We start from the raw sequence: 15948 nt of genomic DNA on the forward strand, positions 1-15948 counted from the left end.
TACCATCAGGAGGAGATGGTAGATTATGATAGGGTTCATGATATGGTAGCTGATGCATTCGTAGCTCATGATGAAGATGAAGAACCTAATATAGATGCAAAAAAGCTTTACAAAATGTTAAACGCGGCGAATCAACCACTTTACAGTGGTTGTAGAGAAGGTCTCTCTAAATTGTCGTTAGCTGCTAGAATGATGAATATTAAAATTGATCACAATTTACCTGAAAGTTGCATGAACGAATGGGCAGACTTGTTTAAAGAGTATTTGCCGGAAGACAATGTGTCTGCTGATTCTTATTATGAGATTCAGAAACTGATTTATAGTCTTGGGTTGCCTTCGGAGATGATAGATGTTTGCATCGAAAACTGCATGATCTATTGGGGAGATGATGAGAAGCTAGAAGAATGTCGATTCTGCAAGAAGCCATGATTCAAGCCGCAAGGACGGAGACGTAATAGGGTACCGTACCAAATGATGTGGTACCTACCAATTACAAACAGATTGAAAAGATTGTATCAATCAGAGCAGACTGCTGGAAAGATGAGATGGCATGCCGAGCATACTCAGACGGATGGTGAGATGACTCATCCATCAGATGCAAGAGCCTGGAAACATTTCAACAAAGTACATCCGGATTTCGCTAGCAATAGCCGGAATGTGTATATCGGACTATGCACAGATGGATTTAGTCCGTTCGGAATGTCAGGGAGACAATATTCATTGTGGTCAGTCTTTCTTACACCATACAACCTGCCACCGGAGATGTGCATGCAACGGGAGTTGCTATTCTTGACCATATTAATACCTGGTCCGAACCATCCAAAAAGGTCTCTGGATGTTTTCCTACAACAACTGATAAAAGAGTTGAAAGATTTGTGGTCAACAGGGGTGAGGACGTATGACTATTCAACGAAGACGAATTTTACGATGCGAGCGATGCTTTTGTGGACCATAAGTGATTTTCCTGCCTATGGGATGTTGTCTGGATGGACTACACATGGGAGATTAGCTTGTCCATATTGTAATGGAACGACAGATGCGTTTCAACTGAAGAATGGTAGGAAGACAAGTTGGTTTGATTGTCACCGTCAATTTCTTCCCATTGGTCATCCTTACCGAAGAAACAAGAATTTGTTTAGGCACAAAAGGGTTGTGAGAGACACTCTTCCTCCATATCTAACTGGAGAACAAATTGAAGCGCAAATCGACTACTACGGAGCTAACGAAACAGTTCGTTGGGGTGGTAATTGGCATGTCCCTCGTAATATGCATGATTCTTACAGTGTTCATCACAACTGGCACAAGATCGTGAAGGGGCGAAAGTTCGCTTGTTGGACACGGTCTCCAACTGGAAGGGTGACTGGATCGTGAAGGGGTATGAGCGTGGCAAACCCGCTGAGCTCGCCACGGATGTGTGGGATGGCCTCATCCGTTATTGGCGTCTTTCTGATTCCATTAGAATCGCCCAGGCTTGCTCTAACTCCCGTAACACGGTCGATGAGCACGGAAACGGGCCGATGCTTCACACTACGGGCCAAAAACCCCACGCCGGTATCCGTTTGGAAATGGTAATTAAATATTTTATTAAATAAATTTTTTAATATTTATATTTTTATTCTAACTTTCTTAAATGTTTTTTAGGCCAAAGAGACGGGACATCTCCCATCTCTTATGGAACTTTACGAGAGGACCCACAAGAACAAGGCGGGCGTATTTGTAGATGGCAAGTCAGAGAAAATCTACAACGACGTGGTTGCTCGGGTTGAAGACCGCCAGACCCAGCTGACCCAGCAGTCTACTGACGGATTACCCGTCACCTTATCCACACTTGAAGTGGATAAGATTTACGAGGAGGTAAATTTTCAAAAAATTTAATTTTTTATTATTCATTTAATATAAATTTAAATTTTTACTAACAATATTTATTTTTTGTTTTTAAGGTTGTCCCTAAAAAAAGGGACGGACGTTGGGGATTGGTTCCGTCAACGATGTTCCGAGAGCGACATCGTCTTATGGTCAGCGACGGGATGATGAAGTCACTGAGCTGCGTAACGAGTTGGCCGCGACAAAATCTCGTATGGGTGGAGTCGAGGGCTTCTTGGACGTTATAGCGGCCACAAATCCGGAATGGGAGTCCATGCTGAGGAACATGCGACAACAACATCCCATTCAAGGCGAGTCATTCGACATACATAACGAGGCGGATGTTACGAGGAGGAGTGATGAATTCTACCAGGCGATGAACGACCCTTAGCTCTTTTTTCCGGTTGTTGTATTATAAATTCAAAACTTATTTATATATAAAATATTTTCGTATTGATTTATTTTTATTTTAAATTATAATTTTATTAATAAATTAAATAATTTTAATTATTTTTTAAAATTCTGTAAAATAATAAAAACGAAGTAAATTCGTAGCTAATGTACGACCTATTTACGTAGAAACCTTACGAGGAAATGACGAGAAATAATAAACGAGTATTTTACGAGAAAACATTTACGAGGAAATGACGAGGAAAGATAAACGAGTATTTTACGAGGAAGTACTTTTGTGGTAGTTACGTGTATTTTGCGAGGAAACACTTTCAAGGTATTTACGTGTAGTTTACGAAGAACTCGTTTCGAGGTATTTACGAGGAAATATAGCGACCTCCTTACGTAGAATATTTACGTGGTCTTTACGATGAAATGATGTATTTCGTCTTTACGACGAAATATTTTCCTCGCTAAGTTACGACGAATTGGTGAGGAAATATGTGTTACGACGGATGAGTAATGAGAAAACGTGTTTCCTCGCTAATTCATCGTAAAGCCTCTTTACGACGAACTCACGAGGAAAACCGTCCTCGTTAAGATTATGTTTTTTTGTAGTGGCTTCTTGATAACTTATTCATTTATTAAAGTTGATTAAAAAATAACTTCAGATATCATTTTTATTGTATGGAAAATCTATCCAGTTTTAAACCAAGACAACACAAATACAATTAAATCTATATCAATAACATTTATTTAATTTAATAAACAAACATTAATCCAAACTTGGCTCTTATAAAAACATTTAAGATATCAAACATTAACATTTTAGTAATGAGCTGCTACTTTGACCCAAGAATCAAATCCTCCCAAATACACATCCAATCTCTCTATATTCATTCACATGGCATCAAAAGAGAAAACTGTTCAGCTTCGTCCCCGTTCATTTCTCCACCGCAAAAAAAGCGGCATTGGAGCCCTGTCCACGAAGACTCTCCGACCGTCTCTTGTTGTGTACTCATACTTCCACTGTGGTCCTACAAGCCATGCCATTGCGGTTCCACCAAGTAAGCCACCAATCTGAAATTCACCAGAGATGTTATTTCTCAGACATCTACTGTTTAATACATTTTTCAAGATTTGGTTACTTACATGTCCCCAGTTATCTATGCCTCTGGATACTAGACCCAATGTCTGCATATAGTCAAAAGCTTGTTAGAACCTGAGAAAGGTTATACAAATTTAAATGTTTTGTATTACTTACCATGTTTAAGGCAATAACATGAGCTATCTGCATCAGATCTTCATTCCCACCTCTGACCATTTGTTTGTGTCTCATGACAAATACAGCTACCGAGCCAACCTACCAAAAGAAAAAGAGGTATGAATTTAAAAAAAAAACTTCATTTTGTATGAGAACAAAGGCTTATGGGTTCCAAGAGACTTACCAATCCGAAAATTGCACCTGACGCACCAACTGATGGCGATTTGTTGAGCCAGTAACTCATTGCTGAACCTAGAACTCTTAAGATGGTTTCTGTTAGTCAACTATAACCACCCAACGTCAAAGAAAGTCTATGAGACGTTAGTTACTTGCAACTGCAGATGTCAAGTAAACGGCGAGGAATCTCTTTGGGCCACCTAAACTCTCAGCAGTTGGTCCAATGGAGTTCAAAGAATAGCAATTAATCTAAAACACAAAGGAGGAAACAGTTTAGCCATACAGATAAAAAAGAAGAAGAAGTAAACAGCATTGACTAGGGTCATTACAAGGCTGAAATGGTTGATGAGAAACTGACCATGAGATGCATAGGATTGGCATGAAGTAGAGAAGATGTAGCCAGTCTCCATAGCTGACCTCTATCGATTAAGCTGTTAACCTTGGCTCCCCATGTCAGCACTCTGCCATTGGATGCAACTTGTGCAATATACATTCTGTCATGACACAAGAATGAAACCCATAAGCCTAAAGCATTCCTCTAATGCAACATATCAAAACCAAAAGACATGATCTTTTTGTTATATGTAACAGAGACAAACACATACATAACGTTAACGGCAAGGAGGACATTGGTCCACCTCCGTCCACTGCTTGTGTTTCTCTTGGATGTCTCCTGGTTTGATGATGATGATGATCCTTCATCACCTCTAGGATCTATCCTACTCTCTCCTCCTCCATAAAAGAAACACACGGATAGCAACGAAGATCTGATATCATCTCTGGAGTGGAGGAAGTTAGCACTGTTGAATAGAACGACTCTTGTTGATAACTCCGTTCGTGCAGCATCAGAAACTTGCTGCAGTTTCTGTAAGTCCCAAGACAAATGAGATGAGCCTGCTATGATCGTGATTGAAAGTTGAAACCTTTTTTACACTATAATTGCATAAGAGCAATTCACAAAGTACCAAGATGATCAAAGTTTAAGCCTTTTTTTGTTCTAGAGATCTAAACAAAGTACCCAACTTTCCGAGAAAAGAGAGTAGCTTGAACCTGAAGGGAAGAGCGGAGGTGACGGCGAAGATGATCGCACGCGTGTATGGATGCGGCGGTTGCGAAACCTCGAAACGCCGTGGATCCAGTTTCCGGCGGCCAGAGATTATGTTGAGATAATGACAAAGGTACCATCATCTCCTTTCACGTTTCTCAGTTTCGAACTTGGGACCTTTCCGCTTTTCTTAGGTAACATCGGGCAGGCCTTTTTCCGATTGGATTCATTTTGGGCCCATCTAACTCAAAACTAACGAGTGAATTGTTCAATATCTTCTATTTTTATTTCATTTTTTTTTGCGTAATATCATTTCAGAAATAAGATTTTTTTTTTTTCATTAACTCTTTATTTATTTTCAAAAAACGAGTTACAAAGATTCAGACAACCTACCTTTCTCAAAAAAGCCTAAGAGATTTAACAAATCCTTAGAACAAACTTAACCAAGAACCTAAATAAGTAAGAGAGAAGAGCTGCTAGTGATCCTCATGTTGCGAGATAAAGGATCAAGTCGCAACCGAACAGTCTGTTTTCTCCTGAATGATGGCGTGCGTAGGTCTACTCACGTTTGAATGTAGTCGAGCATTTCTTTCCTTCCAAACCATATAAACAACAGCTTGAAAGATGAGCTTTACTATGAGGAAGATGTTTGGATCAGTGGAAGAGTTCTTAAGCCACCTAAGACAGTCTTCAAACACGATAGGGGGTGTGAAACGGGTACGGGAGCAGAAGTACGCCCAGATTTCAGAGCTGTAGACGCAGTCAAAAAACAAACGTTGCCTAGACTCATCACACCCTGAGCAGAGGAGACAGTTCGGAGATACCTCGATACCCCAAGCTCTCATTCTGTCTCGAGTAACTAATCTGTTCCAAGCTACCAACCAAGCAATGAACGCATGTTTGGGAATTCTACCTTTGAACCAGACTTGAAAATGCCAATTAACCGGAGGAGATGGAGGGTGAGGAGAGGACCACGTCTTGGCGGTAGAGAAGATAGTTGAAAGGGAATCATTTCCCGTTCTCCATAGGTACTTATCATCCGACGATGACAGCACAATCGGAACTGGCGATGGCAGACATTGCTTCAGCAAAGTGATTATAGCATTCCTACTACGAGAAGCACTCAACCACCACTCTCCATTCACTAAAGCCTCTGCCACTGTCGCTTCTTTGTGCAGACCTGAGACTGCTGGCCCTCTTCCCTCCGCCAAGTGAAACAAAGGGCCTAGATCCGTCCAATCATCAAACCAGATGCTAGCGAAATTACCAGACCCCACTTCACATGAAACAAAAGGTCTAGCAATCACTCTCAACTTACATAGCTGCTTCCATATCCAATTGTCTCCTCGACGAGGCTCCAGCTCCCAGAAATTGTCGGGTTTACAAGATGTGATTAAATAAAATACGAGACCCTTAAACTTGTTTTTACGGCAGTAAAAAGATACGAAAATGAACCTAATCCCTTCTTTTCTTTTGTAATATAAAATTTCCAAATATGTACAGGAGAAGATGTTCACTAGTGAGACAGTTAATTAGAGGATATAAAACTACAGCTAAATGCGACAGTAACGGTTACATTAGATAATCAAAAGTAGATGAACATAAAATAAAATATATAGCCGTTATGATATACCATGTCAAATATGATTAGCAACATGCTAACACATATTATATATAGTATGTATGTACGATTACATATTTGATGAACACATGCGAAGTAAGGAAAAGAGAGAGAGCTACTTAATTATAAGCTTTGTGGAACATTGATCACTTTATTGCTGGTTGCAAACACCTCAATGTAAAACATAATGTCATTATTATATAGTTTGCATGAAAGGCCCCTTGCACTGTTGCATCTGAGACTAATAGTGTTAGATGATGGAGCAAAATATGCGGTATTTATGGTATTGTTCTGAACAACCTTGAGCAGTAGTAACGGGACATAGAGAATGTTTTCCGGTGCGACAAGACCACAACTTCCCGGCGGGATATTAATTCCGAGACCGCAGTAACTAGGGTTAAACAAAAGTGTTTGCAAGAAGTTGAGCACTATTCTAAATGCACCTTTTGTATCGGTAAATGTTTGAGAAAGGGTTGTGGTTGAGCCGCCACATGTTAAGTAAACAGTGGCATTCGAGATAGTGCTACGCTCTCCGGTAACATTACAATACAGGACATCGTCAATTATGACTCGGTTATTGTTCTGATCACACGATATTAGAGACCAATGTATATAAGAAATCCTTCCTTATTAACTTAGGAAAATCACTCAAAACCTAAGCTCTCACAAATCAATCTCTAAACTCACAAATTAATGGCACATCTCACAATTCTCTTATATAGAGACTTTTATATTCCTAAACACACTAGGTATATCTTATTTAGATAACTCCTAAATAAAATGTGTTTCCTAATCAATCTAGTTTTAAGTTAGCTAGTGGATTAAGCTACTTTCAAGATTATCCTCAACATTCTCCCCTTTAATCTTGAAGTCACCATCTTTCAAATCTTGAATTCCAACAAGCTCTCTCATCTCTTTGAACTTGATTCTCCCTAAAGCTTTCGTTAGTATATCCGCCTTCTGCAAGTTGCCTGCGATGTGCTCTACCTCGACTTGATTGTTGTCAACACATTCCCTGATAAAATGGTATCGCTTATGTATATGTTTGCTTCGACCATGGAATACAGGATTCTTGGTGAGAGCTATCGCAGACTTATTGTCTAGCCTTATCACCACTTTCTTGCTTTCTTTCTCTAAAATTTCTCCAAGGAGTTCTTGCAACCATATGGCTTGTTTTGCTGCTTCGGTGGCTGCCATGAATTCGGCTTCACAGGATGAGAGGGCAACAGTCTCTTGCTTTGATGAACACCAAGTGATCAGGCACTCATTTAGATAGAACAGGTGTCCCGTTGTGCTTCTTCCATCGTCGAGGTCCACGTTATGGGATGAATCAGAGTATCCAATCAGTTCTGATTGATCCGTCCTCATGAATGTAAGTCCATACGCAAATGTACCTTTCAGATATCTTAGCATTTGCTTCAGAGCGGCCTGATGACTCTCCTTTGGCTCGTGCATATACCTACTTAAGACTCCCACAGAGTATGACATATCTGGTCGGGTATGAAGTAGATAGCGCAAACACCCAATAATTCTCCTAAACTCCTGTTCATCTATATTTCGTTCTTCTGGAGCTTTGGAGAGCTGTAAACCGGCATCCATAGGTATTTGTACTGCATTGCAATCAGCCATCTTGGTCTCGTCTAATATTTTCTTGGCATAGCTTTCTTGTTTCAGAGTAATACCACCTTTGAACTGAAGTACTTCAATTCCCAAGTAGTACGTCAATAGACCAAGGTCACTCATATCAAACCTAGAGGACATTCCTGCTTTGAACTCGTTGATCAAGGTTACCTTTGAGCCGGTGATGAGAAGGTCATCCACGTAGACTGCTACTAGTAGAAGCTCATCTCCCTCACGCTTCCGGTATAGTGAAGGTTCCTTGCTGCATCTCATGAACTCAAGCTCCTCAAGTACTTGATTTAACTTCTCATTCCAGGCTCTTGGAGCTTGTTTTAAACCGTATAATGCCTTCTTAAGTCTATAAACCTTTCCTTCACTCCCCTTGACTTCAAATCCTTCCGGTTGCGAGACGTACACAGTCTCTTTGAGGTCACCGTTTAAGAATGCTGTTTTGACATCAAGGTGATGTACTTCCCATCCTCTAGAAGCTGCTAGACCGAGGATGAATCTTACTGTCTCTATGCGTGCGACGGGGGCAAACACCTCCTCATAATCGATGCCATGCCTTTGTATATATCCCTTTGCAACCAATCTTGATTTGTGTTTGTTTATACTCCCATCAGAATTCCTTTTGATCTTAAAAATCCACTTAAGTCCAATAGCTTTTGCTCCTTGAGGGAGATCAACTAATTCCCAAGTGTTGTTTTTTACTATCGAGTTGATCTCTTCTTTGCACGCATCCTTCCACACTTGTTTTTCAATGGCTTCGCTAAAATCCCATGGCTCATCGTTTATGAGCAGCAGAAGTTTGTCACCTTCAATGTCAGCTAGGTACACATAGTTATCTAAGTAGCTTGGCTTCCTTGTGACTCTCGTTGATCTTCTCACCAATTCTTGAACTTGCTCTGTATCTGAGACAGAGGACTCATTTTCTTCATCTGTTTCTTTAAGGCGAGAATCAGAATCATGGCTCTTATCTTGTATTTCTTCCTCTTCCTCTTCTCCTCGTATTCCATTGTTACCATGTTCTCCAAACGAGACTTTGAACATGCCAGGTTGATCTTCAGAGTTATTATTGGTCGATACATCCCACTTCCATCCTTTGTCCTCTGCAAAGACAACATCCCTGCTTACAACTACCTTCCGAGTGTTAGGATCAAATAATCTGTATGCCTTTGATCCAGGCTCTATTCCTAGGTGAACCAGAGTTCTTGTTCTGTCATCAAGTTTCTTCAGCTGATGGCTATCATACTTTACGAACCCTAGGCACCCAAACACTCGTATGTGTTCAACAGTAGGTTTCTTTCCCTTTAGAGCTTCGTATGGAGTCTGTGTTACCAAGACCCTCGTGGCAATACGATTAATTAAATAGGTAGAATGTCGAACTCCTTCTCCCCAAAGGTAGTTGGGGACATTCATGTGTTTTAAGATGCTTCTTCTCATCTCCATCAGTGTTCTGTTCCGACGTTCCACCACTCCATTTTGCTGAGGTGAGTATGGTGCCGTAAGGTGTCTATTGATTCCTGTAGCTTCGCAGAATGCATTGAACTCTGTAGATGTAAACTCTCCTCCCCTGTCGGTTCGGAAGGTTTTAATAGTCTCCCTTGTTTCTCCTTCCACCATTGTTTTAAACCTTTTAAACTTCTCGAAAGCCTCACTTTTTTCTTGCAGCAAGATGGACCACATGTATCGACTATAATCATCAATAAGCACAAAGATATATCTACTTCTTCCTGCAGTTGGTGGCGATATAGGACCACATAAGTCTCCATGAACAAGCTCGAGCTTCTTGGTAGCACGGAAAGATGTTGCAGCGGGGAATGAATTCCTTGTTTGTTTGCCAAGTAAACACGCAGTACATATCTCGCTCTCAACGTTTAGTTTTGGTATACCTCGGACAAGTTGATTCTTCACCATTGACTTCATTGTGGTTCCTCCAATATGACCTAAGCGTGCGTGCCAAACACTGTACTCCGTTTTAGTGGATACCTGGAAGCATTCTGTATGAACAATGTCCATAAGAACTTTGTATAGTCGATTTAGTGATCTCTTTGCTTTGGCGATGAGGTTTCCTTCTTTATCATGGAGTGTCAGATATTCTTCTTTCATTCTTACTTCACATCCAGCTTCCGTCGCTTGACCAAGGCTAATGATATTGCTTTTGAGGTCCGGTATGAAGTAGACGTCAGCAAGAACTTTCTGTTCTCCGTTTTGGCTTACGAACAGTATAGATCCTTTACCTTTAATATCAACTCGTGAATCATCTCCAAAGCGAACCTTCCCAGTAATACTTTCATCAATAGTTTTGAAGTAATCTCGCACACCCGTCATGTGGTTGCTCGCACCATTGTCTAAATACCACACTCTGTTGCTATCAGTACTTGTCTCGAACTCTTTTGGCTTGACGTTTTTTTCGTTAAGAAACACAATCTCATGCATAAGCAGACCATCAGCTTCGTGTGTTTCATCATTCTTGGTTTCATATGCCTCCTGTAGCTTTAACAACCTGTCAGGACAGCTTGAAGCAAAATGTCCAAGCTTATCACACCTGAAACACGTAACCTTTGAGTAATCTATCTCTCTGTATGATCTCCCACGACCGCGTCTACCGTATGATCTTCCTCCTCGGCCTCTGCCTCTGTACTCTCCATAATATTGTCCGTTTGTTGACTCTGAGGTAGCATACATGAGTTTAGTTTGGTCGTTTTGACTATCATCTTCATCATCACATATTCTTTCCTCATATGCTTTCAAACGTCCTACTATGTCTTCAAAGCTTGTAACCTTTAGATCAAGGACTTGTTCCAACGAAGCTACCATAAGTATATATTTCTTTCTAGGTAAACTCTTGAGAAACTTCTTAACAAGTTTAGTTTCCTCAATAGTTTCACCCAAAGCAGCTGATTTTGATGATATCTCGGATAGCTTGCCGACGAAGTCATCGATTGATTCATTGTCTTTCATCTTTAAGCGGTCAAACTCAGCCATTAGAGTTTGCAACCTTGCCTCCCGGACTCTGTCTGCTCCTAGATGTCGAGCCTTGATCGCATCCCAGACTTGTTTTGCCAAGATAAGCTCTCCCAGCTGGAGAATAAGGGCTTCAGGTATGGATTGGAAGAGTAATGCAATCGCTATGTCGTTTTTCTCACTTTCTGTCGACTCAGTTTCGACGAACTCCCATGCTTTGTGAACCTTAAGAAGTATCTTCATCTTGATCGCCCATACTGTATAATTTGTTGACGTTAGCATAGGGCAGCTGATCGTGGAAGAGGATATCTCCTTAGGTTTGTTGACGATGGCTAATGTATCACCCATAGTTGTAGCTCTGATACCAATTATTGTTCTGATCACACGATATTAGAGACCAATGTATATAAGAAATCCTTCCTTATTAACTTAGGAAAATCACTCAAAACCTAAGCTCTCACAAATCAATCTCTAAACTCACAAATTAATGGCACATCTCACCATTCTCTTATATAGAGACTTTTATATTCCTAAACACACTAGGTATATCTTATTTAGATAACTCCTAAATAAGATGTGTTTCCTAATCAATCTAGTTTTAAGTTAGCTAGTGGATTAAGCTACTTTCAAGATTATCCTCAACATCGGTTAATGGTGTAGCCAGCGATTGTAAGACCCTGGGAAGGGGAAGAGAGTGAAACTACGATGAGAAATATGGCGATGAGAAAAACATAAGATTTGGCCATTTCGTTTTTTTTTGTTCACTCTCTATTTTGATTTGTTTTGAAGAACAGTTTTGGCTGTGTGTGTGGCAAAGAAGCATATATGGAGGGTATTTATACGGGGGTAAAATGAACCATTTATGCGACATTGTTACGGAAAGTGTTTTTCTACTTTAAAATTTTTGACTTTGCGTCTCAACTTGATCCAGTTTTTAAATCCGTGGAATTAATTTTGTTGTGTAGATGTTAGAGTTCTTTTAAGGTTAAATATGACTAGAAATGCTAAAATTGATGTATTTGTGTTTTATGTGCACGATATGATTTGAGTTTTATGTTTCAAAAAAAAAAGTGTTTCAAAAAAAAAAAAAAGATTTGAGTTACTAAAAAGTATTTTGATTGCGTAATAAAATATTCAAGAAAAAAGAACTGGAAATATGTGTTATTTTTAGAAGAGTTTCTACCGTATTAACAAAACTGTGGTTAATGCATACAAGAAAAAGATGTGTTTGGTATGTGAAATAAAACCTGCAATCAAAACTTTTTCTTGAACAAGGTGTTAGGTTTAGGGAAACTATTGAAAATAATTTGAGTAGATTTCTAAAATATTTTATTCGAATGAAGTAGATTTAATATTGACAATAAATACAAAAATATAAAAAACAAATCCATAGATTGTACAATGAACTGAATATTCTAATTGTCAAGAAACAAACCAAATTCACGTGTGAAATAATGGTATTGGCTTGTCTTTTATGTTGTTCACCTTACTTCTACTATTTTGCATATCTAATACGATTGGTCTTGTTATCCACTTGATCTGGAGTTCACTAACTTTAACTGCGAATTACTGATTTGAATGGAATAGTTGTAACTTCTATCAGAATTTGAAATTGGCATAAATACCAATTGAAATCTTAACTTTTATTACACAGAAAGAAAGTCTTCTCAAATTTTATGATATCGGTTATAACTTATAAGTCAGTGAAGATTGCCCAGTGACTGTAGAGAAGAGGTTAACAGTAGACGCCTGACTCTCACAATAACAACCGAGGATTGAGACAAATTGACTTTTACCAAACAAAAAAAAAAAGATAACGAGACACAATAAGGATTAGATGAATGTTTAGGAGAAGTAATGTTTCTTCTGTTATTCACAAGCGAGCTTGGTGTCAAAGCTGCTCAAGCAAATCGCAAACGCTTGAAACGCAGACAACGGATACCTATAATCCATCGTGAACATATCTTTCCCCACTTTACCAAACTGTAGTATCACCTTGTCTTGCTCTCCATGAGCTCCCGGTGCTGGTGCAACGCCGCCTGTCCCTTGCGTCTGAGGCTGTCTCACAGCCACAAGCTGGAAGTTCTTAACAGACGCAACCGTCACACGTCCACGGAAATTCAAACACCAACACTGCAACTGCTCGTGCCACCTCGGCTGCTTGTTCTTCAAAACCAACGGTCTGAAACTCGTCTCTTCTTGGTCCTCCTCGCATGATACTACTCCCATCTCAGAGAACCTAGCGCTGCTGAAATCTACTGAACGGTAGTCGAGTGATGACTTGGAGAATGAGATGTTACTGCGGAATGACTCGTCGAGACGGCCAGGGACGAGCTTCTCAGGTTGGTTAGGAACCGAGCCGCCTGGTTCGAGAGATGAAGTTGGGATCGAGTTCATGGTGCAGTGCATTCTCCTCGGCCCGCGCGTGCCCAGCACGTTGAGCTCGTATGTGATTTGAGCATTGTTGTAGCTTCCGGATGGGACTTTAGGAGAAACTCTTTTAGAGTGGAATCTGCTTCTGCTTGTTTGGTCAGTGATGAGTGCACTTGAAGAAGATGGGGTTTGTGGTGGTTGTGTGTCGTAAACCAAGAACTTTGTCCCAAGAAAGTTTGATCTGAGAGAAGGAAAGAATCTTCAATAAGTGAGTGGGAATTAAAAGTAGCTCAAAACTATCAAGGAGCTCAAAACGAACCTGAGCTTTCCAAGGTAAGAGTTGCTTGATCTTGAGATGTTATCAGCATCCATGGAGATAATGTACTCGGTTCGAGTAGTTCTACGAGTTCTTTTAGCTGAAAGAAGAAACTTCCCATTCTCCACAAGTAGAGCTGAATAAAAAAACATAATGCGACTAGTCTTCAGACATAAACTAATGATCCCCCAAGTCATAAACGAAACGATTTTTTTTAACCACTCGAAACGATTTTCTTGAAATCTAATTATGCGACTCAAATCGGTTTTAAAATGTTCTGAATCGGTTAAAAACAATCTAAATAAGTTTAAATCTCTGAATCAAGCAATAATGATAGTTCAAATCCACAAAATTGTCTAATTTCTTTCTTTCTTATATATTTAGTTTTTATAATGCATCAAATCATTTTATAATAAAACCTAAATGCAAAATATATAAAAATAAATCAATAATTTGTTAACGACTATGCTTCTCCTGGGCAGCCTAAGCCGACTAGTTACCGCCTAGCAATTTATTGAATATTGTTTTCAACACCAGCAGCTAAGTCACTAACAACAAAGCTTACCAGGACTTAAACAAAGGAAGAGATGAAACGTTAGCTTTGATTTATCCCTCTTAATGAAACACTGAATCATCGGATCGCGAGGCCCTGGCTGCAAAACATTAACCATAGTAAACAACAGCTTCTTCATCAGTTTGTTTTGAACTAAAACTACAACACAAAAGAGAAGTTTTCTTGAGGAGCAAACCTGTTTGAGGGAAACTGGAAAAGTGAGCTTCCCGCAGATTTCAGGAGACAGGACAATGTCTTGGCACATAGCTCTCCAAGACCGACAAACAGAAGCACAAGCCACCACATGTTTTCTTGCAGGCCAAGTACTCTCACTCTCCTCTAATCTTTTGATCACATCCAAGAGCAGCTCCGGAGGAAGATTAGCCCATCTGCTTGTCTGAACTATCAGAGGTGACAAGAGGTCACGTGAAGATGAATACTCACAAGAGCCCTGAGATTTCCCTTTGTGAAGCCTGAAGTCGAAACTCCTCCTCGACAAGCTCCCAAGCCCATCTCTCAAATCTTGAACAATGCTCCTAAACGACATTTATCTTTCTATTTCCAAATCCAACAAAGAGAGCTTCAGACTGAGATGAGAGATTCCACTGACTGTACATAAGATTAAAAAGTCATTAAAGCTTGGCAATTCTGAGTCACCTTTTAGTAAGTAAGAAACTAAAGTTAAAAAAAAAAGGCAAGTGGAGGCTAAAAGAGAAAGAAGATTGGCTAAAGCTTCACTGCATGCCCAATAAAGAAACTAGGCCATGTCCTCACCATATAGCTTTTAATCAAGCAAAGAGAAAACTTTTTCTTTATGAAAATAATAATTAATCAAAGAGAATCTGATATCAATTCCACCAAATGCAAAATCCAGATCACATAACTGTGTAGAAGGTAAAATCAAGAGTCAATTTGATAATTAAAGCAAAATAAATTAACTTAAAACATATATCAAGGATATGAAACGGTTTTCATAATAATCATTAGAACATCAAAATTCAATCTTGAAACTACAAAAACGCATCTTATTTACTTCCTATAGATTCAAGATTTTTAATGAAATTATTGGGTTTAGGACATATATAATCTCAGTGCATAAAAACATTAAAGAAAGAACAGAAGAAGGGTTAGAGAACGAACCTTTCAGACAAGAAGGTAATTAACTCAGAAGCTTCAAAGACAAAACCCACCTAACCTTAAGCTTTCTCCGACCAAATCAAGAAGTTCAGCAAAAAAATAAGTAGAACAGAATCTGGGTCTGGCTCAACAACTCAGATCCTCCAGAGTTTACGTGTAAACAGATCACACGGATTTAAGCAGATCCGTAGGAGACTAGAACAAAAGAACCCATAAAGTCAGAGAGAACAATTAAAACCAGAAAAAGATAAAGTCGTCCTTCTCTCTGCTTTTTTGCAGTACCAGGAGCCTTCTTGTTTTTTTTCTTTAATAGTTCATTCACGAGCCAGCAAGTAAATAGTTAAGATTTTTTAATTATTAAATGATTACTCTGGAATGCTTCTCCTCTGGATTTTATTGTACTCGAATTTATATGAATTTTTTAATTATTTGTATTCTTAAGAGAGAGAGAGAGAGAGAGAGAGAGAGAGAGAGAGAGAGAGAGAGAGAGAATGAAATGGTAATAAAGTGGACATTGTTAAGCGTTATTGTCCACGAGGCGGCATGACCTTCGCCTCGCATCATGCAAAGACCCGAACTATCATTTTGACTTTTTTTGTGTGTGTTGATAAACCTTTTTACC

At 39.4% G+C, this 15948-nt stretch overlaps 3 protein-coding genes across 3 annotated transcripts; all 3 read right to left on the bottom strand.

Annotated features, from left to right (window-relative positions):
* Positions 1-2991: 2991 nt before the first annotated feature.
* Positions 2992-4994, bottom strand: LOC106359265 (RHOMBOID-like protein 10, chloroplastic). The gene is made up of 8 exons (XM_048750845.1): positions 4745-4994; positions 4300-4559; positions 4053-4188; positions 3847-3943; positions 3702-3769; positions 3518-3616; positions 3406-3447; positions 2992-3333 (listed from the first exon to the last, which is right to left on the bottom strand). The coding sequence occupies exons 1-8, from the start codon at positions 4880-4882 to the stop codon at positions 3181-3183; spliced, it is 993 nt and encodes a 330-aa protein (XP_048606802.1). The 5' UTR covers positions 4883-4994; the 3' UTR covers positions 2992-3180.
* Positions 4995-5245: 251 nt separating this feature from the next.
* LOC106359266 lies at positions 5246-6071 on the bottom strand. The gene is made up of 2 exons (XM_013798994.1): positions 6058-6071; positions 5246-5993 (listed from the first exon to the last, which is right to left on the bottom strand). The coding sequence occupies exons 1-2, from the start codon at positions 6069-6071 to the stop codon at positions 5246-5248; spliced, it is 762 nt and encodes a 253-aa protein (XP_013654448.1).
* A 6481-nt stretch (positions 6072-12552) lies between these two features.
* On the bottom strand, positions 12553-15815 carry LOC106361932 (tubby-like F-box protein 10). The gene is made up of 5 exons (XM_013801741.3): positions 15330-15815; positions 14386-14798; positions 14202-14289; positions 13640-13772; positions 12553-13561 (listed from the first exon to the last, which is right to left on the bottom strand). Exons 2-5 carry the CDS (start codon positions 14734-14736, stop codon positions 12817-12819), a joined length of 1317 nt encoding a protein of 438 aa, XP_013657195.1. The 5' UTR covers positions 14737-14798; positions 15330-15815; the 3' UTR covers positions 12553-12816.
* Positions 15816-15948: the final 133 nt, after the last annotated feature.

This window comes from Brassica napus, chromosome C3, assembly GCF_020379485.1.
Source record: "Brassica napus cultivar Da-Ae chromosome C3, Da-Ae, whole genome shotgun sequence".
NCBI lineage: Eukaryota > Viridiplantae > Streptophyta > Magnoliopsida > Brassicales > Brassicaceae > Brassica > Brassica napus.